General features: G+C 52.0%; 12 protein-coding genes across 12 annotated transcripts; 5 read left to right on the forward strand and 7 right to left on the reverse strand.

The window, feature by feature from the left end:
* Positions 1–34: 34 nt before the first annotated feature.
* J4E83_004586 (uncharacterized protein) lies at positions 35–1,916 on the forward strand (the record flags this gene model as incomplete). Its single annotated transcript, XM_049331513.1, has 3 exons — positions 35–135; positions 186–321; positions 375–1,916. The coding sequence occupies 3 exons, from the start codon at positions 35–37 to the stop codon at positions 1,914–1,916; spliced, it is 1,779 nt and encodes a 592-aa protein (XP_049189287.1).
* A 470-nt stretch (positions 1,917–2,386) lies between these two features.
* Positions 2,387–3,490, forward strand: J4E83_004587 (uncharacterized protein; the record flags this gene model as incomplete). The annotated part of the gene is made up of 3 exons (XM_049331514.1): positions 2,387–2,409; positions 2,474–2,703; positions 2,853–3,490. 3 exons carry the CDS (start codon positions 2,387–2,389, stop codon positions 3,488–3,490), a joined length of 891 nt encoding a protein of 296 aa, XP_049189288.1.
* A 451-nt stretch (positions 3,491–3,941) lies between these two features.
* J4E83_004588 (uncharacterized protein) lies at positions 3,942–4,510 on the reverse strand (the record flags this gene model as incomplete). Its single annotated transcript, XM_049331515.1, has 3 exons — positions 3,942–3,979; positions 4,027–4,077; positions 4,126–4,510. 3 exons carry the CDS (start codon positions 4,508–4,510, stop codon positions 3,942–3,944), a joined length of 474 nt encoding a protein of 157 aa, XP_049189289.1.
* Positions 4,511–6,202: 1,692 nt separating this feature from the next.
* Positions 6,203–6,994, forward strand: J4E83_004589 (uncharacterized protein; the record flags this gene model as incomplete). Its single annotated transcript, XM_049331516.1, has 1 exon — positions 6,203–6,994. One exon carries the CDS (start codon positions 6,203–6,205, stop codon positions 6,992–6,994), a length of 792 nt encoding a protein of 263 aa, XP_049189290.1.
* Positions 6,995–9,396: 2,402 nt separating this feature from the next.
* On the reverse strand, positions 9,397–10,857 carry J4E83_004590 (uncharacterized protein; the record flags this gene model as incomplete). Its single annotated transcript, XM_049331517.1, has 1 exon — positions 9,397–10,857. The coding sequence occupies one exon, from the start codon at positions 10,855–10,857 to the stop codon at positions 9,397–9,399; it is 1,461 nt and encodes a 486-aa protein (XP_049189291.1).
* Positions 10,858–11,124: 267 nt separating this feature from the next.
* Positions 11,125–11,706, forward strand: VMA7 (H(+)-transporting V1 sector ATPase subunit F; the record flags this gene model as incomplete). Its single annotated transcript, XM_049331518.1, has 4 exons — positions 11,125–11,184; positions 11,240–11,275; positions 11,333–11,470; positions 11,566–11,706. The coding sequence occupies 4 exons, from the start codon at positions 11,125–11,127 to the stop codon at positions 11,704–11,706; spliced, it is 375 nt and encodes a 124-aa protein (XP_049189292.1).
* A 663-nt stretch (positions 11,707–12,369) lies between these two features.
* Positions 12,370–13,022, reverse strand: J4E83_004592 (uncharacterized protein; the record flags this gene model as incomplete). Its single annotated transcript, XM_049331519.1, has 3 exons — positions 12,370–12,456; positions 12,506–12,722; positions 12,823–13,022. The coding sequence occupies 3 exons, from the start codon at positions 13,020–13,022 to the stop codon at positions 12,370–12,372; spliced, it is 504 nt and encodes a 167-aa protein (XP_049189293.1).
* A 542-nt stretch (positions 13,023–13,564) lies between these two features.
* Positions 13,565–14,425, reverse strand: J4E83_004593 (uncharacterized protein; the record flags this gene model as incomplete). Its single annotated transcript, XM_049331520.1, has 3 exons — positions 13,565–13,795; positions 13,847–14,170; positions 14,225–14,425. The coding sequence occupies 3 exons, from the start codon at positions 14,423–14,425 to the stop codon at positions 13,565–13,567; spliced, it is 756 nt and encodes a 251-aa protein (XP_049189294.1).
* Positions 14,426–15,069: 644 nt separating this feature from the next.
* J4E83_004594 (uncharacterized protein) lies at positions 15,070–16,314 on the reverse strand (the record flags this gene model as incomplete). The annotated part of the gene is made up of 1 exon (XM_049331521.1): positions 15,070–16,314. The coding sequence occupies one exon, from the start codon at positions 16,312–16,314 to the stop codon at positions 15,070–15,072; it is 1,245 nt and encodes a 414-aa protein (XP_049189295.1).
* A 441-nt stretch (positions 16,315–16,755) lies between these two features.
* Positions 16,756–17,739, forward strand: J4E83_004595 (uncharacterized protein; the record flags this gene model as incomplete). Its single annotated transcript, XM_049331522.1, has 1 exon — positions 16,756–17,739. The coding sequence occupies one exon, from the start codon at positions 16,756–16,758 to the stop codon at positions 17,737–17,739; it is 984 nt and encodes a 327-aa protein (XP_049189296.1).
* A 401-nt stretch (positions 17,740–18,140) lies between these two features.
* On the reverse strand, positions 18,141–19,631 carry J4E83_004596 (uncharacterized protein; the record flags this gene model as incomplete). Its single annotated transcript, XM_049331523.1, has 4 exons — positions 18,141–18,658; positions 18,714–19,055; positions 19,112–19,294; positions 19,340–19,631. 4 exons carry the CDS (start codon positions 19,629–19,631, stop codon positions 18,141–18,143), a joined length of 1,335 nt encoding a protein of 444 aa, XP_049189297.1.
* Positions 19,632–22,198: 2,567 nt separating this feature from the next.
* J4E83_004597 (uncharacterized protein) lies at positions 22,199–22,822 on the reverse strand (the record flags this gene model as incomplete). Its single annotated transcript, XM_049331524.1, has 1 exon — positions 22,199–22,822. The coding sequence occupies one exon, from the start codon at positions 22,820–22,822 to the stop codon at positions 22,199–22,201; it is 624 nt and encodes a 207-aa protein (XP_049189298.1).
* Positions 22,823–25,673: the final 2,851 nt, after the last annotated feature.

A 25,673-nucleotide genomic window follows, 5' to 3' on the forward strand; every position in this document is an offset into this window, starting at 1 on the left:
GTACCTCGCATTTTCCAACTTGCGAATGGTCTGAATGTTCCTGCATCAACTCGACCTCACAACCGCACTGCGCCCGTCGCTCCTGCCGGAGGAGACGCTGCTTTTCGTCCAAGACGCCGTAGGGCTCTATGAGGGGTACGCGCATGCTCCCCAGGGCTCTTATACGCCGCTGACCAGGCACATAGGAAATTCAAGATCCCCCAGTACCAGAATGGCCAGTCATACTTGACGTCGCATCGCGTCTGCTATGTCGATCATAGCGAGCCGCGCAAGAGCTCCGTCGCTATCTTCCTCAAGGACGTCGAGAAACCAGAATTCTATGTGTGCATCCCTCTGCGTGCAAAGTAGAGGCACCCGACACTAACGACATACAGGCCGGCTTCCTCAAGTCGTCGCCCAAGATCACATTATATCCAAAGCCCCTGAAGCAGTTGACGCGTGGCGCGTCCGTTCCCTCGCATCCTCAGGCCACATCGTCGTTAACTCCTCCGCGACACAGTAGTCCGGCACCGCCGCCCCCAGCGAGCGCGACCTGGGTGTGCCCTATCTGCTCTTTCTCGAACCCGGTCCCGTCCAACTTCGACCCCGCGCTCGCATCACGTACACCCATACCGCCTTGTCTAGCATGTGGAATTAAGCCGCCGACCGTGCATGTAGTCAAGGCAGCCATAGCAGCCATCTCAAATAGACCAGCGCCTGGGCCACCTCCCAAAGACACAAAGGGTAGCGTTCCTGCTCCCGCAAGCGCAGGAGGAACGTCGTCATGCCCAAGATGTACCTACCAGAATCATCCTTCTCTGCTCAACTGCGAGATATGTGGTGCATCCTTGACAACAGCCATAGATAAGAGGTTGGACATGCTTCAAGAACCTACTAGACCGCAATCTCCAGGCCCGACCTTGTCTTCACCTTTGCAGTCCGAGTCTGTCGAATGCATCAAGATATCTTTCCGCGCCGGTGGAGGACCGATATTTTTCGAGCGCCTGAAGAACGCATTAGTCCAGCGCAAGTGGCTGCTTCAAAGCGCCCCACCGATTCCCAAGCCACGGCCGTCTTCCGGTAATTTTAACGACAGCTACACAGCCAACTCTGACGCTTCATCAATGGAGGTCGAACGACCTCGCGTGGTCGGCATTGCGGGGCTGGAGCGAAGAGGCCTGGAGCAGAGACAGAATAACGAGGCTATGATTGGGAGCGCTTTCGAAGACCTCGATGCGCTTATGACTTCCGCGAAAGAGATCATAGCACTGGCAGAACAGTTTGCATCACAGGCCAATCTGGGGACTAACGGCAGCTCGGAAGCCAACGCTTTAGCATCTCAGTCCGCTTCCGCACTCGGCCTAGTGACAACAAAAGACATGCTCGGTACGGGGTCTGGCTCTGAGTCGCTATACGTATCGGAGCTGTCAAGAAACTTGGCAGAATGGCTCACAGACGACACTCGAGGTATACTCAGGAAAGAGGGCGGTATTATGACTTTGGTAGATTTATGGGCTGTCTTCAACCGCGCAAGAGGTGGTGTTGAGCTCGTAAGCCCGGCCGACTTTGAGAAGGCAGCTCGAATGTGGGATACGTTGAAACTTCCCGTGCGCCTCCGTCAGTTCAAGAGCGGGTTGCTCGTCGTACAAGGACGCGATCGCACCGATGAGAAGACCATTGCGAGTCTGCTGGCATGGCTCAAGACGCTACATCAAGCACCACCAAGCATGGAAGTCACCTGGGACTGGCAAGCATTTGGCAGGGGTGTCACTGCTCAAGAAACAGCAGAGCGATTCGGCTGGAGCGTTGGAGTCGCGACGGAAGAGTTGGAGATGACTGAAGAAGCCGGCGCACTGTGCCGCGAGCAGGGCATCGACGGTTTCAGATTTTGGGAGAACTGGCTGGTCGACATGCCAGAAGTCACTGCCGGCGTCTGATAACTTAGAAAGGTGGTTGTTCGTATCTCATAAAAAGAAATACCAGAAGCCCTAGCTAACACTGTATTGACAGTGGGTCCAATAAGACGTCTTACCTACCCTCAATGACTTCGCTTATGTCCTTCTCGTGAGATGAGAAATCCGAGCCATTTCGCGTTCATGTCGGTGGCTTATTATGAACAGTTTCGAGGAATAGAGTGCGAATATCCGCAAGTGTACGGTACCTACGGGTTGCATGTGCCAGCATCGTCACGCAACCGCTTGAGCAAACAGCTATCCCCACGAACAAGCGAATCAGAATTGCATACACCGATCACAATGCAACTAGGCACCAGCCGCGGGAGTGACCGCGTATCCACCGCCCTCTCTGACGGGGGTCCGAGCTCGGCCCATACCATGCCCACGCACCCCGCGACATCGAGCCTCACTCTTGCAACATCTCTCCTGCATCCACCAACCTTACACCACTAATGACGCCTCCCATGCCGGCCAAGTAAGTATTGTTGAGTGTTGCGATCGACTATGATCTGTTATAGTAGCTAATATATGTGATATAGGGCCCGTAGATGGAACGCGAAGACAGTACAGGCGGTCGACAGCAAAGGCGCAGGCAAGAGCGCTGGCATGAAGCGAGCCATTGGCAATAGCAGCTCCGAGCCCCCAAACAAACGGCGGAAGGCAGCAGCATCCACCAAGAAAGATGTCTCCGTACCGGAAGCCAACAAGGCGGACGATCCATGGGTTGTAAATCCGGATCAGGTGTTCAGATTCATGGACCTACCAGGAGGTTAGTCTCTACCATCGGCGTAGTGCTCGAGTTGTTGTACTGACCCCATACAGAGTTGCGCAACCGGATTTATGGAATGGCGATCGAATGGAGCTTCCGCTGCTTCCCTAATACCCATGAAAAGCCAAAGAAATCCAGACGCGGAAAAGCGATTGAGGAAAAAGCACCTGCCATCACCCAAGCGAAACCCCTTCCTTACATCGGCTTGACGCAAGTCTGTTCTCTCATCCGTACTGAGTTTCGTCCTTTGTGGCTATCCACCCATCAGTTCCCGCTCTTTGCACTGGATGGTTACTTCAAAGCGTTCTTTCCGGTGTTACGCGGAGGGTCACGATTAAGCGAAGACGTTCGGAAACGGATCAAGGGTTATTCCAAAACGACTGGCACCCTGCGTCTCTGGATCAGAATGGACTGCTTGAAACGCGTTGATGTCCTCCCACTTCTCAAGTTCAGGCACCGGTTCCCCGAGTACATCATAACGCCCAAAGCTGCCCAACCCAATGTTGAAAAGCTCACCATGGACTCGTTCACAGCTCTCATGAATACCGACAATGCGACCTGGGTCAGTTACATCAAACAACACCGCGTTACGCAGGTTAAGTTGCAAATCAGCCGTTACGAGGTCCGATCCTCCAACTTGCCCATGCGCATTGTTCTCAAGGAGAAGTACGCGCTCGACTGGATGGGATCGGGCTTCGTTCGCCTGCCCCATGTTGTGGAAGAGTACAAGGAATTCTTGGGGCTCGACCCAAGTTGGGGTGTTACTTTTGCCGTGGATTACTCATGAAGGGCCAATTGCGCGCGATGAGCAACAGAGGTGCCCAAAACCTCGGAATACTTCTGTTACGGCGTGCGGAGGAAGTGTAGGGTACACTTATCGATTTTTACGTGGTACGGCGGCCATGTCTCCTTTTGTTCTGAGACATGGTTTCACGTATGGCCGCTAGGCCTTTCCGTCATAGACCTACTAGTCGGGAATACTCCACTCTACTTTAACAGCCAAAGGTCTACAATTGAGACGGCGAGGAGAGCATGAAAGAATATATTCAATTATGAAAGATAGTCTAGATGCATACATCGTGTACCATGAAAAAATACGGCTGATCTGCAGGAATGCCGGTCGTGCAGCTGCTCAGCTGGTGACATGTCATGGCGCGTGACGTCATACCAAAACGCCTACCAGCACATGCCATAAACCTTAACCAGCATGTATACTTCCGCATTCCACCACTCCATGACTACGACTGCATCTTCAAGACCACTTTAGATGGGTTATCTGGGAATGTTAGAAGTCGTTTCGATACCAAAGTGGAGGATACTCACCCCCAAGAAGATCCGCAAAGACCCCTCCATCGTCTACCATCAGAGGCGCGTCTGCACGTTTTCAGTATGAGCATGATCACATCACCGCAATACACATACTGGAGAACTTCAGTTGGTAAGAATCACCATCCTGGCTTGCAGTAACTTTATGCACGGGCATATCGGTGTCTGCCTTGAACCACCACACTTGCTTTGGAAGGAAGCTACGGTCTTCTACCATGGCTCGTCCAAGAATGTGACCGTCGCACTGCAGACGGCTGCCCTTGAGTTCAAAGACGGCTGCGTCCGTGCCTGTTTTCGCATGCGTCTTGTCTTCGGCGTTGCCGTCGACCTTGGCGATGGGACTGCCATCGATTTCGATGGTGAAAGGGGCGGGGAGGCTATCCATCTCTTTTGACGAGAAGATGTGGAATGATATCAGGATCAGAGAAAATAATCCAAATGCCCACAAGAGGTTGCGACGACCTTTCGAATCAGCTGGCATTCGTTCTGGATGTGATGGGTATTGCAGTGCAGAGAGTTGAGATGGTGTCAGGAGTATTAGTAGCAGCTGCGCCACGCATAGTGTGCAGGCAAGGCAACAGTCGAAGTACCTTGCATATGACGCAGACTCCGGATGAGGCTGAAGGCACTGCGCTAGTATGTCTGCATGGCGTTATCTGGCATTCATGCTCGGCGCATCAAGAGACATGTTGACGAGAGCAATTTACGTATACAGTGGCCTTATCGAAGCAGAGTTATGTTGACTATGGTACCGAGGCTGGACGCGGACGCGGCCGGGCGCTGAACACAACGTTTCGACCGCCATTGTTTCTCGACCACTTCACATGCGGTGAACCACCGGCGAGCACTGGAGATCTCCATACCAGCCATACTATGTGCAGGTTTCAGCGCCGTTGTGTAGATCGATACTACCTCCGGCAGTCTGCCGGCTCACGCGCGCGTCGCCAAGACGTTAAAGCTCCGCCCTACCAATAGCTCCTCCATCTCCTGCCTTTCCTGGCCCAGAGCCGGTGTCACCCAGCGAACGCCATAATGCGACATCCTGAATGCTCGCCATCTCCGACGTCGCAATGTGCATGCCGGGGCCAAGTGCGCGAGTGTTTTGCTAGCAGCCCATGCGGACCTATCCGTTGTGGCAGGTCAATCCTCCTGCCTTTTCCCCACTGGCGTACTAGTCACGCCTAACCCAACATCAACACACTATTCGTCCCCCGACAAAATGGCACAAATCACGTACAATGCCGATCATGTAGGGCAATATACACAGCCTGCATCGTGGTTCGCCTACCACGAGATGTTACAGGAACCTGGTCGGCGCTTGTGTCGGTATGCACACCACATGTGGCAAAATCTCTTGCCTCTTCAGGAGACAACGCATGACGGCGCGATAAGATCGCGTCGATTCGATGGACTCTACGAGAACCAAGACTATGGCAAAGGAAATACGATGGTACTTCGGCTTTACTATAGCCAGGATATGGAACGGCGTCACAACCTCCTGCTGTCTAGGGAACAGCGTCGCTGTAACGGCCTTGTTGCGACATACCCCGAGTAGAAACAACCATGTTTGGCGGCTATGTTACGGTTGCCTGAGGCCGTGAGAGGAAACAGTCTTATTTCCGACATGTTTCAAGCACAAGAGATGGCTGAGATCGCAGCCCTAAGCTAGAATGAGACAGGGGCGAAAAAGCAACGATCTGGAGAAGCGGACCTGCAGACTGCAGCTGTGAGGCAAAACTCGCCTTGATCCTGGTATACGGGAGCAACCGCTAGATCAGCTTCGTCCTTCACATTCGTTGTGAGGTAAATAGCCGGAAAGCTTATACTACACGCAGATAACGTACCTACATGGACAGGGTCACCTAGCACGCACCGGCGCGCCAAAGGTACGATGGGCGGACTCTCGTTAAGACTTCGCCAAGCCGAAGCGGACCCCCAATTCGGAAGGACAAAGTGCACACCTAGTCGATCACGCTTGGCGACTCCGGACAACACGATGGAGACACTGCACTGGATTGCGTGTTTGATGATCAGGGGATGATGGTCTGTGTATAAGTATAGAGTCACTTCCCTTTCTTTTCATCATCAGCCAGCTCAGTCAGTCGCTTGTCTCTTCACTTTAATCACTTCACAGTCCTACTCCGTGTAGCCTCATTCACTCGAAACAATCATCATGCGTTTCCAATCCATCATCGCCATCGCGCTCCCTGCGCTCGTCCTTGCGGCTCCTACTCCTCAAGACCCCGAGTACGAGTTCCCCGAGGATGCTCCCGTTGACGACATTGTCGGTGGAACTGCCGCTGCCTCTGGTGACTTCCCCTTCATTGTCAGCCTTCAGAAGAACGGACAGCATCTCTGCGGTGGTTCGCTTTTGGACGCCACCACCGTCGTCACTGCTGCTCACTGTTCCGTGAGCTCAGTCATCGGCTCTGTCAGCACCCTCAAGATCCGCGCTGGTAGCCTTCAAAAGGCATCCGGCGGTACATTGGTTGGCGTCTCATCCGTCACCGTCCACCCCAACTACCGCAGCTCGGGTCAGGACTGGGATGTCGCCATCTGGAAGCTCTCTACTTCCGTCGCTGCCAGCGGCTCCATCGGCTATGCTCGCCTTCCTGCTGCCGGCTCCGACCCCGCTGCTGGATCCAACGCTGTCGTTGCCGGCTGGGGTGCTCTCACAGAGGGCGGCAGCAGCCCTGCTGCTCTCCAGAAGGTCACCGTCCCCATCGTTTCCCGCGCCAGCTGCCGCTCTTCCTACGGAACCTCTGCCATCACCACCAACATGATCTGCGCTGGTTTCCCCCAGGGTGGAAAGGACTCCTGCCAGGGTGACTCCGGCGGCCCCATCGTCGACTCCTCCAAGACCCTCATTGGTCTCGTCTCCTTCGGCAACGGCTGCGCTCAGGAGGGCTTCCCCGGTGTCTACGCTCGCACCTCTGCTCTCCTCTCCTTCATCAACTCTGTTTAAGCGCTGGCTGAACGGATTTGTGCTTTCTGAATCACGACAATGGATGGATATGGCTCTTCAGCGAAGAGTCGGATGATTGTGAACGACGATGATATACCAAGTGGTCAGAGGTTTCATGAAGCCTCTTGCGAAACCATGTTTTGATACGCCTTTTTTGTATATATCCATTAGCTACGAAATGCATTCAATAACTTCAAACATCACGCTCAAATCCATTGCAGTATGCCGGTGACATCGTTTTCGCATCAGCCGACACCATCGATCAAGATTTTGTCAACACCATGTATCCTTTTTCCTTGGACCCGAAAATCCAATCTATACGAGACCAACGCATGCGAGGCCGCGTGTACTTTCCCAACATCGTCCCATGACGTATCTTTCACCGTTTTGTACCAGCAGTCGGATCCCCTCAAGCTTTTTGGACAAAACGGTGTGGGAAGAACAAAAGAAGTACCCGTTGAGCGGGATGATGCTTGTAGGGCTGAGAACAGCACAAGCTTCGCTGTCGCACATTGCTTTTTATGTCTATCTTTAGACATGTTTTGACATGTGTGTCAGGATATGGACAGAGAGAATGAGAAAAGCTGGCGGTGTAGGATAAACTGTTTGCGATCGCAATCGCACAGTCATGAAGGTGGCCTTGTCGTCTTTTGACCAGGCGGCGGAAGAACAAAACATCAGCTGCTAGTACCATAGTTTTGGGCAAACTTTCTGGAAGCAGAATGTAGCGGGTACGCATGCCGCAGAACAAGTAATCATGGTTTTGTGAACACTTCGGTATGGACACACCATGTGCGACGGCGTGTGCCTTTTCGATGTAGAACACTGGCTGTCACGATGATGTGAGACCTCTGGACATCTAACCACACAGCCAAGTACGCCGGTGCTTTTTCGCCTGACAGCTCAGGAAAGACATGTTTGGGTCGTGGTTAAGCTTTTGATATAGAATTCCAGCTCATGAGAATCTCTCAGCAGCGTCTGAACCAGAGCGATCACTTTCTCCCAACATTACGTTGAGGCCTAGGTTTTTTGGGAAAAGCGGAAGAACTCCATAAATTGTTGAGATAGCTGTTTGGAGTACGTAGCAGACATCAGGGCTTGAAATCCAGTTTTTGGTGAATTTGGACCGGTTATTGATGAAGAAGAAGACTTGGAGAGAGCATAAGACAGGCTTTTATATGTCTCGGTCCCAGGACGAGCTTCTAGCTCAATGGTATAACCGTTGCAAGACCGGGGTGCTTGTTGCACATGAAGTGATTGCTAAGGGTTTTGAAGTCAACGGCAACACACTGTACGGAAGCTGTTGTTCTTGCTCAATAATAAGGTCGCAACACATTACATTGATTCTCTGTGATTCTTGATGTTTTGTAGTAATTGGAGTTTTGGAAACGCGCTCCAGAAAGAAGCCACCTGTCGACTTTGGAGAAAGCACACGCCATGTCTTGATACTGATCTTCTTTTGGTCCACAGCGGTGAAAAATGTTCTGAGGAGAAAAGAGAACCCCAGCACATAGAGCTGGAGTATTCAACCTTTTAAGCAAAGCAGAAGTTTACTGAACAAGAAGTCCAGTTGACAGCAGAGAACATTTGGATACTGGGAGTAGTTTTCTCGGCGACGGCGTCACATCCAAACCTTGTCTTTGGCTTTCGGATAATCGTAGTTGAACACAGCAGTCGAATCAGCCGCACATGTGTACAGGTCCTGCTTTATTTTGAAAAGACAAAAAGCGGACATAGCCATGATATCTTGAAATTTTGGACAAGACTCAGGGATCATGAACAATAGAGGCGTGGCTTTCCATCTGCTGTCGACGTTTATATATCTTGAGCATCATGTCGGAGATGCGTGTTGGGGGCCCGTATCAATGGGTACGAAACATCGACGGGATTTCTGATGTCTTCGGCGGTACGATCTTTTGATAATACATGTCCAGAGACTGTTCATACTTTAAACAAAGGAAGCGTATCGGACGTGGACGCATCAGTCTTTTGGCGGGCTGTTTTTGGAAACTCAGAAAACAGACATACTCACGTTCTATGGTTGTTTTCGAAACGGGTAAGGAAAACCGAAGAATATAGGAGGAACGTAGATGAGCAGTAGGTTGACCTTTATATAGATGGGCTGGCCAAGCCGAAACGTGACATGCATAATCGAGTGCCTACTTTCAGAAACATATGACGATGATCCCATGGTGATCGCAGAAGATCCAAAGAAAGGTACACATCGATTTATGTGATTAATGAGATCCTGTAATGGAAGAGCGCCATACTGGTCGCTCCTCTCGGGTATTGTAGATAGTAGAATATACATGAACTGAACGAACTCACATCGCACCATCGTACACGCAATTCTTCATTCCGACCTTCGTGTCTCAGATGCGTACACACTGATTCGTACCTCTTTAGTACCTTCCGCTTTCCCTTCGTCCGACACCAAGGCTTCCATACGGGTTGCTCCTGCCCAAGCTCGCCGACTGACCCAGTGTCTTCTCACCGCTCTCCCTCGCAGCGCCCAAATTGCCGAGACTGATCCTCTTCAGAGGGCTGACGTCCCGCTTGCTCGGACTAGCCCTGCGCTCGAAAGCGCCACCGAGGCTATCTCTACCGCGGCTCGCACTCCTCTCGCCATCTCTTGAGAAGTTTGCACTTGCAGACTTCCGTAGAGGCGACGCGGCATGAGTATTGACACCCAGGTATCCGCCGTCGGTAGGCTTGGTGTTGGTTCGGGGGATGGTGGGTGCTTGACGGAAGGGGTTGGGCGTTTGCGAGGGTCGTATCGGAGAGGAGAAGTCGGCGTCTGTAGCTGTGGAGGTGGTTGTGTATTGTGAGGTGCCACGATCTTGGTGGACTGAGGATCGTCGTCTCGAGGAGCGCGTGACAGATGGTGATTCCATGTTGTCAGGGTCGTACTGTGAGGCGTAGCTTACGTTCGGATTCGTGCGGAAGGTTTTACGGTTTACAATAGTGGTTGGTGTGTATGTGACGACTGAGCTCGCAAGACCGTGGCTACTGCCCTTGACACCAACGCTCGAGTCTCGGGTCCGGTTTGTCGAGATGGTCTGGATTCCGACGTCGCGGCATGGCTTCTGTAGTGAGGGGTGGACGAATTTGCTATCGTACTCGTGAAGCACCTGGCGACTGATGAGGGAGTTGTCCTTGGCCTGCTGCATAAAGGAGCTCCTAAGCCACCAAAGATGAAGCGAGAGCGCGGCTCCGATGAAGATCGTCGTGGTCACCCTGACGCTCGGTCTGGGATCTAGGGGGGCGACTGGGAGGTTGAAGTAGTAGAGCACCACATGCAGCGGGCTGAACAGGCAGAACAGCTCCAGGCAGAGCGGGTTTGGGTCCCAAACGGCAACTTCCCAGACGTCCCTGCCCTCGACAGGATGCGCTCTGCTTGCCGCGTTGTTCTGTACCAAGCTTCTCACAAACTGCATCGGACTCGCTGCGGCAGGCGATGAGTCGACTCGAACGCGCTTCGCGCTGGGCGTCTGTGGCGCAACATCCACACTCTGCTCGAAGAGACGGTAATACCTTCTCTTACCCCAGACCATGAAAGCGTTGCCAAAGCTGGCTAAACCCAGGACCAAGACCAGCAAGCCCATGATCCATTTTATCCATCCGGGACCCTGCACCTCGTTGAAGACGCCATCGTCGTCCGAAGCCGTGGATGCGCCGCTGTTGGCCTGGGCGAGTACGAAGAGGAGGTTTGCGCCGAAGCCGATGTAGAGCGCATACGCGGATGCGAAGTCCTCCCAGTCGGAGCTGTTGAGTTCTTCCGAGATCCAGATGAGCCAGTCGGAGAGGTCGAAGTAGGCTTTGATGCGTTCCGAGAGCGGTGCGCGGCGCACGAGAGGAGGCATGGCGCCGTGGTATTACGATTATAAGTGCTAAGGGCGAGTCCCGAGTTGTAGAAGAGAGGAGAGAAGAAGTGGCGTAGCAGTAGGGCTCAAGTCATGGTGGTGCGGCGACAATGAAGAAAGCGCGAAGGGTGAAAGAAGCGACAGTACAAACAGTTGGCCTAACGCGGACTAGGCCCTGGTCCCGCCCATGACGACGGCGCGCGGGAGCTCCAGCTTCAGTGCAGCCAAGCTCCGACCTCACGACAGCTGCCTCTCTACACTCTCGATATGGCAGCACCCGCGGCACAGTACAAGGACAGGCAGTTCCTCGCCGTGATAGGCGATGAGGTGTGCATCTCGCGGCTCCCTCATTTGGCGGTTCAACGGCGCTAACCGGTCGCAGGACACTTGCACGGGCATGCTGCTTGCAGGCGTAGGCGTAAGCTATCCTCGACTGCGATACACGACGTAGACAGGAGACTGACGGATATTGTAGCATGTTACTCAACCGCCGGACAGCCAAAAGAACTTCCTCGTTGTAGACGCAAAGACCGAGACCGCGACCATCGAAGCTGCATTCGACCGCTTCACCACCGAGCGCAAGGATATCGCGATTCTGCTCATCAACCAGCACGTACGTCTTATGCGCCCCGGATGTGGCGTTGGGGTCTAGAAGGATGCCCGAGTCTCTACGGACTTGTAGACTGAGACATGTCTGACCACCCATAGATCGCCGAGAAGATACGACACCGAGTCGAGACATATACCGCCGCCTTTCCCTCCCTCCTCGAGATCCCATCGAAAGACCACCCGTACGACCCCGAGAAGGACAGTGTGCTGAAGAGGGTGAGGAGATTATTCGGAGAGTAGATTTTGGACTTAGGAGACTGGCGGAAGATGAGAGCACCAGAATATGTCGCATACACTACTCGTGGATGGGTACTGGGCATGTGCCGCCGGCAGTTATCTGCGCATACAAGCTTCAACGTCAATGAATATGATATCCACCACTACAGATACAAGTTGCAGTATGAAGAGTGTTATGAAGTCGATGCGTGTCCTTCGTATGTACATTAATTCGTCGTTATATCCTCGATTCACTGGCCACACATCGACCTTAAGCTGGCACTGTCATCGCGAGGTACCGGCAATGGACCAGCTCATCGGCAAACAGACGAATTGGTACACTGCCGGTACCTCGTGATACCAATGCGAGTTTAAGTTCAATGTGTGGATCTTACTAGAACCCTTGGTCGGGAAGCATTGAAGCCAAAGCTTACAGTCGAGACATGCTGATATCGCGAGTCAAAACAAAGAGAAATCCGCCAAAGATGGCTTACAGCTCATTCCTCCGCCTTAAACGCTCCTGTACAAGACCAGCCAAAGGTCCACTCATCTGCACTCTAGGCTGTCCCATCTTGATCTTGCTGCCACTGCCTACATTACTTTCCTCCGCATTTCCCCTGCATGGTTGAATATCAGACATCCTCGTTGCTCATCGTGCGTTGTAGAGTCGTTACGAAGTGAGGCAATTTACCGGTGGAAAGCGATCTTGGCGGTGAGGCAAGTAATCTTGTCGCCCTCTGCGGTGAAGACATCGGCGAGGACGGTGTATGTGCCCTGATATGCTGTTAGTATTCTTCTATGTTTGTCGCAGCATGAAACGTACCGGAGGAATCTCCCTGGGCAGATCAACGTCCTTGGTCAAGCTCATCTCGCCCTTCTCGAGCGGGCATTCAAGGTCTCCCTTCTTTATCGTTTCGCAACCATCCGCGTTCTGGTTGATGAGTGTGATGAGGCCGTACTTGACTTGCAGGTGCATCTTGAAACCCTCACCGACCTCCTCCTTGAAGTCGCCTGTGGCCTTGATGCTGAGCTTCTCGCCACTGCATATGAGTTAGCTTTCAACTTTGTACTCTCGAGATTGTTGAAGCTTTCACGTGTGCGATTGCGCAGCTTCACGATACTTCAACAGGGAACACGTACGGCTTGGGTGGGTTGGGGCTCAGGTCAACCTTCTCAATCTTCAGAAGGTCGTCGGCTGGGTCGCCGCAGAAGTACAGAGGGTTGTCGCCTGGGACCTTGTACTCCTCCTTAATCGTGACCTGGTCGCCACCCATCCATGAGGGCGATGCGGTGACGGAGACGGCGCTCAGCGCGGCGAGGAAGAGGGTGGTGAGCTGCATGGCGGCGGTGAAGACAGCTGCGGTACAAGAGACGAGCTGTGGTGGTGTTGTTGTCGCGCGATAAACACGATGGGAACAACTTCGATGTGGATTCGAAATTGGGGAAGGATGGTTGGGGTTGCTGTGGAGAATGGAGAGCTCTGGTAGTGGTCGAGGCTGGCGTCTAGATAGCGGCCGCGGTTGGATCTTGCTGAGGCTGGGGCTGGGGCCCTGCAGCCAACGTCATCGCTGTTGGTCACGCAGCACGCGTGGGTCTTCCGCTAGCACCATCTGGGCTTGACATGTACACATGTACTGCACGTTGTGCCGTCGTGCATTTACCTAGGTAGTTTTTGTGGAGATGTAGTAAGGGAACGCAATAGCAACGAACTTCTGAGCAACTCTCGATTGGTCGATGAGCGACTGAGGATCGTGTTGAGCGAGTTCAGAGAATCCGAAACGCGACATCAGTATACCCACTTGCTAGTCGCTCATGATGGAGGTACGTCTGGTGATGGTACGTATCTGAGATCGATTCGGATTCATGATAGCATTCCGACATTCTAGGCAGCGCCTGCGTGCTTAGAGTATCTTCGCGCAGCATCCAAAAACAGACGGTCCAGCTCAGCCGCAGCAGTTTCATTGCTGACCTTCAGTTTCAGAGTTCGCCGTCCATGCGAGACTCCGTCATTTATCCATTCGTTCATACCATCTTCAGGGTTGATCTTGTTGTAGCCACGGTCCTCTGCAACATCGAACATGTTCCCAAGACCATTCGCAGCATACAGAACAGTCTAAACGCGGTCAGATTTTGCCTTATGAGCGATCCACAAATGGACACTTACGAGTGGATCCCAACTAGGTAGCGGCTTCCCGAAACCATAGTAGATGTAAGCCATTCGGACTGGGTCGTCCTCCAGATCACTCGCCATGAGCGGTCCGCCTATTAATACCTCTCTGCCGACAGTGGTGCCTACAAACGTTATTGGGCCATTCCATGTATCTAACACATGAGCGGCAAGGGCAGGTTTGGAGCCCCAGAAGTTCCAGCTACGACCTTTCGGATACTTGCCACCCATGACGACGAGCTCTGCTACCTTAGTCCTGGCAAGCTCGCGACCGTCAAGCTGAGAGTACTCATCGGGCCTGGAGTCGAGAAGTCCAGACAGCTGCAAATATTAGCGACCAGCTGTCAATACAAGAGCCACATTTTGAAAACGCACATTATCGAGGAAGCCGATGGAAGCAATCGTCACGCTTCCGTCTTCTGATTCAGAGAGCAGCTTTCTGTACAGGACAACTGGATCCCATGCCTGGTCCGCCTTTCCCCATGGTAGAGTGCCTCCGGACCAGTGGTAGGCCACTTTGCTCGTGTACTCGCCGCGCTTGTAGTCCCAGGCGTCAAAGAATTTCACGTCGTTCATTGGGCGACGAATACCAATGGGTGTCTTCGGGTGTCCATAATGTGCCACGATAGCAGACGCTGCGAGGGCAGAGTATGAACAGGGGTGGTTGACGTTGACACCAAGAAGGTTGACGTTTGGGAGAGTTGCGCCTAGCAGCAATGCGCCCGCGTCACTAGTACACTAGTAAGCTTTTTGTGATATGAGAACGAGGCTATGCGTACTCAACATCGCTGTGCAAGTCGGTGTCGATAATGAGGTTCTTGCGCGTTGTCATTGCCTGGAAGTTGACGAGAAGTGAGATAATAGTATGCGAAGGTAGGTTTAGAGGCCCGTGGTGTACTGTGAATACCTAGCGTGTCTCTCGTAGGGGAATGGGGAGCTGGGAACGTTTGACCAAGCATGAGGGGTAGCTCGCAGCCTCAGGCCCACCGGTTCTACCAATCATGACTTAGTCCACAAGAGGCAGTCAGATTAACATGGGCGCCTACGTATGTGGATATCCCCTGGTTTTGAACAAACAAGTGGGTCAAATATGGTTCAGACAAGCCAACTGCTTTATAGATGTCGCATCAAGTACGTGGCTTCTCTCGCCCATAGTGATGCTAGGACGGTACCGGAAGGAATCAGTCCTATACGAGACCTATAACTGAAGCTTACATAGTCTACATTGGCGGAGGATTCAGATCAAGGCCCTCAACGCTGAGCTTGAAGCTATCCATCCGCGAATAACTTCCCCCAGAGTCGAAGTCAAGTCTGCCGCGCTCGCAGTCGTTAAAATCGACGTCTGTGACTAGCAGCTCATCTTCTTGCTCCCATACTGGTCCAGCAAGCACCTCGCCCAAGGGTGATACTATCATAGAGCCTCCACGTGAAACATATTCCTCGCCGTCTCCTGACTGGGGCTGTGAGAAGGGTTGCTGCTTAGGACTAAGCGCATCTTCTGCAGTGGATGAGGAATCAATCGCCGATGAATCGCCCTCAGTCGCCTGTCCCTCTGGTATTGGTATGCAAATCTCATGACCCTCCGGCGTTTTCGTAATGGTGCTTCGTCGTCTGCCAGCGACTCCGTTACTCTGTTGCGAGAGGCTCCTGCCGATGCCGCTTCTGCTCCCATTGCTCTGCGATTGTGCTTTGCCGGTGATCCATTCCGGGAGGTGTTTCTTCTTAACGCACTGGTTTGCGCTAACCACGAAGCATCGGCCTTCGCAGCCTACCGTGCGCATCAGCGACGACCAAGCATCGCGCGCATCAGCTGTCGGCGCGAACCACAGGTTGACGTTCTGGCTGTACAAGCTTTGCCTCAGCAACGGCATGTAGTTCTCCCAGCAGATCGCCGACCCCATACACAGCTTGACACCCTTGATCTCCGTCGTCACCGCCCTTAGTGTGCTCGCGCTTCCCATGCCCCAAATCAGCCTTTCGCTGCCCGTCGGCATGACTTTCCTCCTCTTTCCTAACACGCCCATCTTTGGGTCGACGAACACCACCCCACAGTATAGTGTGCCACCCGACTTCTCCACAATGCCCGTAACAACAAAGACCCCCGTCTCTCTTGCTATCCTCTCTAGTTCCTCTCGTGTCCCATCACCCCTGTATTCCTTCCCTCTCGGTAACTCGAGCTTCCTGTCTAGCCAATCTTGCCCAGCGCCGCTCGGTGTGTCGCCCATATCGACAGCATCGTGGAAATAGTGCAGGAACTGCTCGCGACCTTCGGGTGCGCGACCGCCAACCGCAGCGCCAAAAGCGCAAGTACGAGGATATCCACCCAGGTATGCTTCGGGAAATAGGAGGACATCGATGCCTTGGGACGCGGCGCGCTTCGTTGTCGCTTCGAGAGCGGCGAGGGTCTCGGCGGTCGTTGAGAGTGTGCGGGATTGCGCTGATGCGATTTTGAGTGTTTGAGGCATTGTTGATGGAATTGAGGGAAAGAAACGAGCGCTTATGAAAAATGGAATGCACAAGACATGAGAGAATGAAGAGAAGAGATGGCTTTTGAGCTTCCGAAGCTGGCCGCGATGACAGCTAACCTTGGAAGCTTCCCGAGCTACCCCGCTCGTAACCCCACCTCGAACGAGCAAAAGAAAGCATCTCCAACATCAAAGTAGCTATCGACGCGTGACGCGTCGCGGTGTTGGGGGAGACGCGGATAGGGCCGAGAAACGATGATGATCTCAGTGGATGCTTGTGGAGCTGCTAGACGGACGAAGCTTCCACAACTCCACACCACGACGTCACACTCCGATGAACACTAGCAGGCGCAGAATTTCTTCAATTTCATGTAGACCTTCTGTAGCGTAACAGTCACTTCCACATCTCTCAATCAAACTCGACAACCCATACCTTCCAGAATGTCGCAGCCCGTGGACGTACCAACCCATCTAAACTCCCTCATCACCTCTTCGCACCCTCAACTGCGCGATGCAGTCCTCCCAAATCTCCTCAACTCAATCCACACAATAGCCGGCCACCTACGCACCTCCCCATCGGTAACCCAAGTCGGAACCGCCAATGCCTTCGGCGACGACCAACTGAACGTGGACGTGCTAGCCGAAGAAGCGATCCGCAAAACCATCGATTCATGCCCAGCCATCGTAACAGCCTCCAGCGAAGAAGACCCTGTTGAGAAATCATCAAAATCCAGCAGCGGCGAAGAGCAAGGCAAAGAAGTCTACACACTCGCCTTCGACCCGCTGGATGGCTCCTCAATCATCGCACCAAACTGGAGTGTAGGCACGATAATCGGAATCTGGGAAGGAGCCTCAGCCTTACATCAATCGCCCGACACGAAGCAAATCGCCTCGATTCTGGGTGTGCTAGGCCCGCGTACTACCGCCATCGTCGCCCTCCGTCTACCTGGTACCAAGGGTTCATGTTTCGAAGTTGGATACGCAGACGACGGCACCATGCAAGTCATTCGTCCAGACGTACAATTGACGCAGGCCTCTGAAGTAAAGACGCGGTATTTCGCTCCGGCGAACATGCGCGCCGCTGCAGAAGACCAGAGGTATCTGAACTTCATCAACCGTTTCATTATGCAAAAGTATACGTTGCGATACAGCGGCGGCCTCGTTCCGGATGTTGTACACGCGCTGGTCAAGGGTCATGGTGTTTATATTTCCCCGGTCACGGAGCAGAGCAAAGCCAAGCTCAGGCGGCTATATGAACTAGCGCCTATTGCGCTGATCCTGGAGTGTGCTGGAGGTGCGGCGTTGGATTCTGCGACGGGTAAGAGGGTACTTGAGACAACGATCGAGGATACGGACGAGAGGGGTGGGTTGATCTGTGGAAACAAGGAGGAGGTTGACGCTGCTGCGAAGTCTTTACTTCAGTAGGCGGAATGATTGGGAGATTAATCTATCACGATTAATGCGTCAAGAGATGCGTCTAGATGAGTGAATAAAGAGGGTCTAATATTAGGAGGCTCTAATGTAATTCGATCCGTACTCTTCGTGCTTCTACCAGTAATCCAAGATGTCGCCTGTAAGAACAATGAAAAAAGTGGGTATATGTCATGAGTAACTCATGACGGAAGTGTGCAACGAGGCATAGCCATCATGCCCTGAATGTGGGCGCTTCTCAAATTAGAAGCGGCTGTAATGTCGTAGCGTGCTCAAGGAATGTCTTGAGCCGTTGGAATAAGAACAAAGGGAAAGGTATATGGGTCTAGAGAAACCAAAAACGTCGACGAAACGATGATGCGAGTTACAGAGGAAGACGAACGGCAAAAGTCCACTTAGTAGGCGCGGCCGGCTTCGACGTCGCGGTCGCGAGTCCGACCACGAGTTGCTGATGTGCCTCTGCTGCTCGGTCGGAGCGCTGCGCAAACTGTCTTGCAGCCATCCCGCCAACCAGGCTGCGATGACACGGGTAGCGCAGTGAGCTCCTTATTACTGTGAAGACTGCTCTGCTCGTAATAATCGCGCTCTTCAACCTTGACATCCAACTTGTTGGTTATATGGATGCCTTCCAACGGAACATCGCCGCGAATCGATCCAGCAGTGCACTGTGATCGCTGTGTCGAGTGCTGTGATGCTTTCCCGGTGAAGCCTTGCGATAGCGTATTTGACGACGGCCCGGACGCTTGACCGGGGATTCCGGTTTGAGAATAGCCGGCGCGCGAGGTGTACATGCTGAAGTAGCGACCGAGGAAGACTTTGAGCGAGGGCGCTGACGCGCACATTACGGCGAGCTGGGCTTCGAGCGTCGTCCAGATCCATCCAGAATACGCTGCCCAGGTGATGTCGTAGGTGACTAGACCAGAGAATTAGTTTTGCTAGATGACGATTCAAGAAAGAGTGATCCATACAGTAGTATAGCTTTGCGGCATAGAACGTTCGCATCATACCGCAGATGCATGTTATCAGGCCCACGCCAAAAATGGCACACAGGCCGATCTTTTGGCGTTTGCTGATCTGGAGGTTCCAAATCAAAAGTACTGGTAGCAGGCAGATGATGAAATCCTGGAACAGTGAAATCACCGCGCATGCAACAATAAGGGCCCCCTCGTTGCGACACGTCAGTTCATTCTGCAGTCTCCAGGATATGTCGAAGAGGCGGAAGAATCCTATAACCGGTGTACATGTGAAGACAATGGCAATAGTGAAGGCAATTCCGTAGATGATGCAGAAGGCGATGGTGCCGTAGACCCCTGTGGAGCAACGTTAGCTTCTGCGTGGACCAGGCTGGCTTTGGCGAGATACTTACAGTAGATAAACTGATTCGTCAGACGATCACCGATTCGGCGGTAGAAGCAAAGGATCGAGACTTTGATCAGCGTCGAGGTTAACATGTAGTTAAGTTCGATTGCAAAAGCGATCTCTCTTGTCGTTACTAGCGTTTCTTTGGTCTGGTCCCAGACGTGCCATTGGAAGCCATAGATACGAATACCTGCGTTTGTTAGCAAAGACCACTTCGAAAGGAAGCGATACATACCAAGTACGCTTGATATGGTCAGACCGAATAGCGGCAGCATTGCCATGCTGACAAGTATGTCATCCAGCCCAAAGTTCTTCGATATGACCAGCCTTGCCCACATCCGCGCACAGTATACCAGGAAGGTGATGCCCAAGACGACCATGAGCAGTATTGGGGGTCCCCAACCTCGTTCCTCCGGGTCGACATAATTCGGTTTTGGCCAGCTAAGAAGGACTTCTGGTGGAGGATGTAAACCGCCTGCACGAGCGACGAGGCTGCCGCCATAGGATCCCAGAGTGTTTCCGTCCATGTTAGGAAATACCGGCGTAGTAGCAGCAGGCCTAGCTGTCGGGGTGAATGTGACACGAACTGACCATCGCAAACAGAAACGACGCCCGGGATATGAGCCAGATCTATACACACAAGAGTCGGAGGTCCAGGACCAATGACTCCGCTAGTAGTTAGCGGGGTCCATATCTTCCCGCACCTCAAACACTGTGGAGTGATCTACGCCACAGTACGGGTCCCCTAGTCTTGCATGGCGTATATGGACTATTTCGCCGACTGCATCCATTATTAGGCTCTTTCCGTGAGAGCTTCCAAGGAAGTTGCGGTGAACGTCGGGGGTACAAGGCGGAGTCATGTGCCGTCAGCTTCGCGACATAAACAAGTCGCTGTAGTTTTTGCGCATAGCCCTGGTAAGCGTGGCGTTGTGTAGAAACCCGGGGGCGCGTAACAGTGAACGTAGCTGAAGGCTATACTGACCCTGCAAACGCTTTGCATCGTGGAACGCTGATCTTTGATCACCATGAGGCAGGGAGGCTTGACCGCACACGTGGCATGTGTAACAGGACGTTTGTTGGCGTTGCTTCTGCAGGTGTTTGAAGATCGCGCGACCCGCTGTAGCGGTAAATGATCCACGCGAGCGTATGAAGCTTGAGTTTGCCCAGGTGCGAAGAGACACTTGGGGTAGGATTGCCGATACCACTTACTAGTAGTCGAGCTAGAATCATCAATTCTACCCGTGTGCCTGCAGATCTGCGACGTCCCTACAGGAAAACGGCTGGTGGTGGGTTGTGATCAATGACCCTGGGTCATGAATTTTCGTCGAAAACGAGAAGAATTCAAATGTGTTGAGACGTCGATGTCCAAGAATCCATGTACAATCGTGCGCATACCTGCCTTACATCATCATGGTGATGCATGTCAAGGAAAGCTACTTCTGAACCCAACCTCGAGGCAAGATCCATGGCGATCATAGAGCGGTGCGCAATCATGGAAAGCTTCAACGACAAGACGCCATAGCGTGCGACTGCATTAGGTGAGCTTGTCACAACTACCGAGGATTTGCAACCGCAGTTCCAGATTAGCATTGAGGTGTCGAACATGTGCAGTCGCCCTACGAACGATTCCCGTCGCGAGTAAGAGGCGGACCTAGGCTAAGGCTAACGGACGTCTCAATAACGACTTGAGTACCGCTAAACGCGTAAAAGGCCCTACCAAGACCAACGGATGCTTGTCGTTTTACAAATTCTAACCCGGTGTCTGGCATCACGTTGCAGAGGTGTTAGGCATCAGGATCGCACTAATCGTTCGTCTACTTCTAAGGTATCTCTACTACTGTTATAAACTAATTATCTTTTATTATAGAAAACTATTCTCTATAGTTCTAGCTTATAATTCTAGCAAGATCTTCTTTATAGCGTTATTATACAGCTTCTAGCTAAAAGCGCTTAGTACCTTTAGTTAGAAGTTAATTAAGAGAATTATTATATTATTACTAACAGTAATAATTATAAAGTTATAGAGGTAAGTAAGGGCTTTATATTCTTACTTTGCAAAGATATAGACCTCTACTAGAGTAGTTACTATAAAATATATAAAGAAAGACTAAGCTTTAGCTTACTTATAGATTAGAGCTTCTATCTTCTATTAGTATTTCTTTTAATTAGGCGAGCTAGCGTTATAATAGACAGTAACGTACCTAGATATCTTATTTTATAACTAGACTAGGTCTTAGAATAGAGTAGCTAATATATATTCTTTATACGCAAAGCTAGTTAGATTGTTAGTAAGTATATAGATTAGCTATATATTTTTTATAATAAAGATAATGTTTAAAGTATTGTAAAGGAATTTAAGCGCTACTAGCGCAAAAATTTATACTTTAGAAATAGGCAACTATAGCATTACAGGATTTGCACTTATAGTACAGCTACCTTTGCTACTACACTAGACATCTATTAAATTACAAGTTAAATAACCTAAATTAGACACCTAGTACAAATTCTAACCGGGAATTTTGGCATTCTGCGAATAGGGTTGCGCTCGCTGCGGGACTTACCATGTCAAAACTCAATTTCGCGATCGACAGCCACGCGACTGAGGCGTTCGTGACGAGACGTTGTACGCGCAAAGTCGGCGATAGAAGTTTGTAAAGTGTCAATAACCGCTGCAAGGCTCGGGAATATGGATAAACGTGCGTGCTGATGATGAATGAACATGGTAGGTGCTGGATATTGAGTCTGAGGAATCTATCGAAGAATGCCCAGGTGCTGACATCATCGGCAGCGCACAGACCCCAGCAAGAAAGCTACACTCTCCAGTCAAACACGTCCTCCCCGCATGCCTTTGACCCCTGTTTGGTTCACATCTCAGGCAGAGTTTTTAATGTTCCAGGCAAACTTCGGCTTCCGCTATCGGGATGCCTCTGTCGAATTCCTCTATCGAGATCGAGCTTTGAGCGACGGTTTTCGTTATCAGCCGGCAACGTCTACTCCGAGATGACCTCTTGTCCGAGCTCAGGGACTATTCGAAATACAATTGAAGATCTCTTAACGCTACATCTCTAGGTATTAGAAGATCTGCCGTGCTCAATCACCACGTGGAAAGCCTAGCAAATGCTTCCATCGCCTTTAGTACAGCCTCGGCTGCTTCTGACTGCGGAACGAGATCGACACATGCACCAGCGGATTGTCCCGAATGCGCCACCTCCACAGCATCGTCTGTCATCCCCTTACCGCCTTCCATATCCTCGTTATTGTAATCGCCTGGATCTTCGCGCGCAACTTTTGCCAAAACTGGTTCGCTTCCAGTCGGATCACGATAATCCCACGTCCCAGGCTTCTTTCGATGTATTGCATGCAGCTTGGCAGGCTGTCTACGGCCACCACCCGCACCAGGACGCTTCCGTGGCTTCGTAATCATTCCGTCTGCAGGCTCATCCTCCACGCTTCCGAACCCGTCCTGTCGCATGAATTGATCGAAGAACTGCATGCGAGGTTCATCAATCTTGAGCACTGCCTTACATGCGCGATAACCCTTCTTCAGCATTGCGGCGACGTACTTGTTGGCGAAGTGTTGTATCCTGTCCTCTTCGGCTAGCCCCGTGCTGTCCATTGCGGCGTCATCACTGGAGCCAAGAGTGAGACTGTCGAGAGCTACTTCCGCACGCACTACATCGATCAGGCAAGCCGGGCAGACGAACGGCTGGCCTAGCATCGGTCGCGCACAGGTCACACCACAGCTTGCGGTATACTCTGTTTGGATCCTGTGGCCACACTGTAGGTCATGGAACGTCGATGATGGGTTGCATGGACTGTACATGTCGTGGAAGTGCTGATCACTCTCTTGCGTCTGCAGCTCACGCTGTTGCCTTTCGGTTTCAGCTACCTTATTGTGGAAGGCATCGATGATAGCGCGAGCTTGTGCAGGAGCAGCGTGCATGTTTACCCGAGAATCACCCCGGGCAGCTGAATTGATGCAGTCGGTAGCCAGGCGTATAGTTTTGATGTCGCATTCGAGCTGGTAATGAGATTGTCTACGTCAAGAGCTGGCTGGTGCTGTGCTTGGGTAGCGGAGGTTGTCGAACCGGAGGGAGAGTCATGCGTTGATAGGGGAACTCCGCGCGTGACAAGATGCGCAATGCCGAGGACGGCTGACTAATACAGGAGCGGAGCCTTGTGTCAATAGTACCGACTCACGGTAAGACACCTGTACAGAAATTTGATGAGAAGTCTTATTTGTGTATCTTCATTCGACTCACAGTAATGTCGAATGGTGGGTAGTGCAGCTCGACCCCTTCCTCATTCTCAATCAGGACAACCTTGCTCACAGGCCATCCATTGCTGTCATGATACCCGTCGAAGTCGAACCAATCGCACGATACCAATCCAGGGAAGATCATCCTCCAAACCTGCGCTCCAGGTCCAAATTCATCTGTCTCGCCTACACCCTCCGCCGGCTCCAAGACAACCCCTTCCGGTGTAGAGAAGTAGCGTGGCTGGGCATCCGCGGTCCAAGACAGGCGATCTATTGCTTCGAGCGCGGATGAACCGTTCACCATGAGCGAGCGAATATACAAAATCTGGTCTTGGATCTCCAAGTTGGCGTACGTTGAGGAGTTCGAGAGCGTGGTGGCGACTTCATCAGCAATGAGTCCAGTGTCTTCACCAGCGCTGTAGAACCCTGCAAATCGTTCCTTTGTTCTTGTACTCAATGCTTCTGCGAAAGCAGGCGCAAGAATAGCATGTACTGTATCTCTGACAGTACTCGTCGAGATACCTGCGTAGTCGGCCAGGCCAGATCCTTGCACGAGCACGATTATGCCGTACCCGAGATTTGGTATGGCGTCGATCCAGCTATGCCAGCCTCCTCCATCACCGGACTTGCCAAAGATGCTATATGTCTTCATACTGTCTTCCGCCAGACTAGCATTTTCACTCGTCGGTAAGTTCAAGATCTCAATCTCCCAGCCTGGGCCGCTCTGCTGCTTGCCATCTGCAAGTATGACACTTGGCTTCATGACCTGACGACGCTGGAAGGGCGTGATGAGCGTAGGGTTGGGCGTGAGCCATAAGCCATGCATATAACGGGCGAGATCGTTTGCAGAGCCCCACATGCCGGCCGCTGGGTCGTAACCCTCTCCGACAATCAAATTGACCCAACTGTCACCGCCTGGTACGGTTATGTCGGAGCTAAGATCCTGCGGAACAGTACCAAAGAAGCTATGAGTCATGTTTAACCGTTGAAGAAGTTCCTGGGTTGTGAGCTCAGACCAGGTCAGAGACGAGGAGGTGATGTTGTTGTAGTATGTGGCTACAGCAGCTAGCGGTCGATTAGTCCATGTTCTCGTTAGTCGCATGCTATATTCACTCACCACCTAGAATACCCAAGCCTGCATTCGAATCTGTCCGTGTCAGTACGCGTCTCGTTAGTAAGAGGAAGTCGCTTACAAGCTGCCCTCTGCCCTGGCGCAAACATCAAATTCTTCATCGCTATCCCATCAATTACGTCTTGGGCAGTTTCACCCGCCCATGCGGCTCCAATAGTCGGCGAATCTGCTTTTCCGGTGCTGAGAATCATGTTGAAGCCAGTACTGTAGCTTTCTCTTGGTATACCCGCTGTGTGACTGGCAAGCATACGCAATGTGATCTCGCTGCCGCCGTCGCTCCAGTCTCTCTCAGGCAGACCGAAAGAAGGAAGCAGTTGGCGGACGGGCGTGTCGATAGTCAGGAGGGATGACGATGATGAGGAGTTTTGTCTGAGCTGGTTTTCGATGACCAGAGCAGAGGCCATTGCGACGTTTTTCGAACAAGACATCAGGCGGAAGATCGAGTCGCTCGTCACCACATTGGCCTTGGCCGGTCCTGCATCAGTCTCATTGAACTTCAATGTTCCGTTGTTGAACACATATGCTGGTTTTAGGCTTGACGCATGAACCTTGTGATTGTTAGTAATGAGCCTTTTCAAGGGATCGGACCTGCACGTACAACAGCGAAGCTGAGCCCATCGCGCGTGGTGTTGATGTATAAAGCCGAGAGATTGCGCTGGACTTGTTCAAATGCTGCAATAACTGCCGGGTGTTGTAGTGTCAGCGGATCAGACAGTATCTTGTCGGCGAAGTCGGGCACGCATGCACATGCTGCGAAGGAAACCAGGCATGGTGCCAATGCGAAGGTGACCCTCATAGTGAGGCTGTTGTTCACGAAACTAAACCACGGAGGCGAATGTAGCATATGCGCGAGGATATCGGGCTTTAGGGATATTTGTACATTGCGATACAGAAGTATGTTGTGCACAGGTAGATACCGCTGTAACGGTCCAAGAGTTGCGTATGCGCCGAGGCGGCATCAGGGATGCGACAAGCCAATGATGTGTTTGTGCTCCTGCAACCAGACACACCTGCCTATCGGGGCCGATGTGTATGCATATGGCTGCAGATAATCCACAATGCTTCTGATCATGCTTTTCCATCTGGGCGACTCCTCAACTAGGTACCGTCGTCAACAAAGATAGAGCAATTGTCAAGAGCGTGTGAACCCGAATAGTCGAAGCTTGTCGCGATGCTTAC

The sequence above is a fragment of the Alternaria metachromatica genome, assembly GCF_023757995.1.
Source record: "Alternaria metachromatica strain BMP 0045 chromosome Unknown scaffold_8, whole genome shotgun sequence".
NCBI classification, from domain to species: Eukaryota; Fungi; Ascomycota; class Dothideomycetes; order Pleosporales; family Pleosporaceae; genus Alternaria; species Alternaria metachromatica.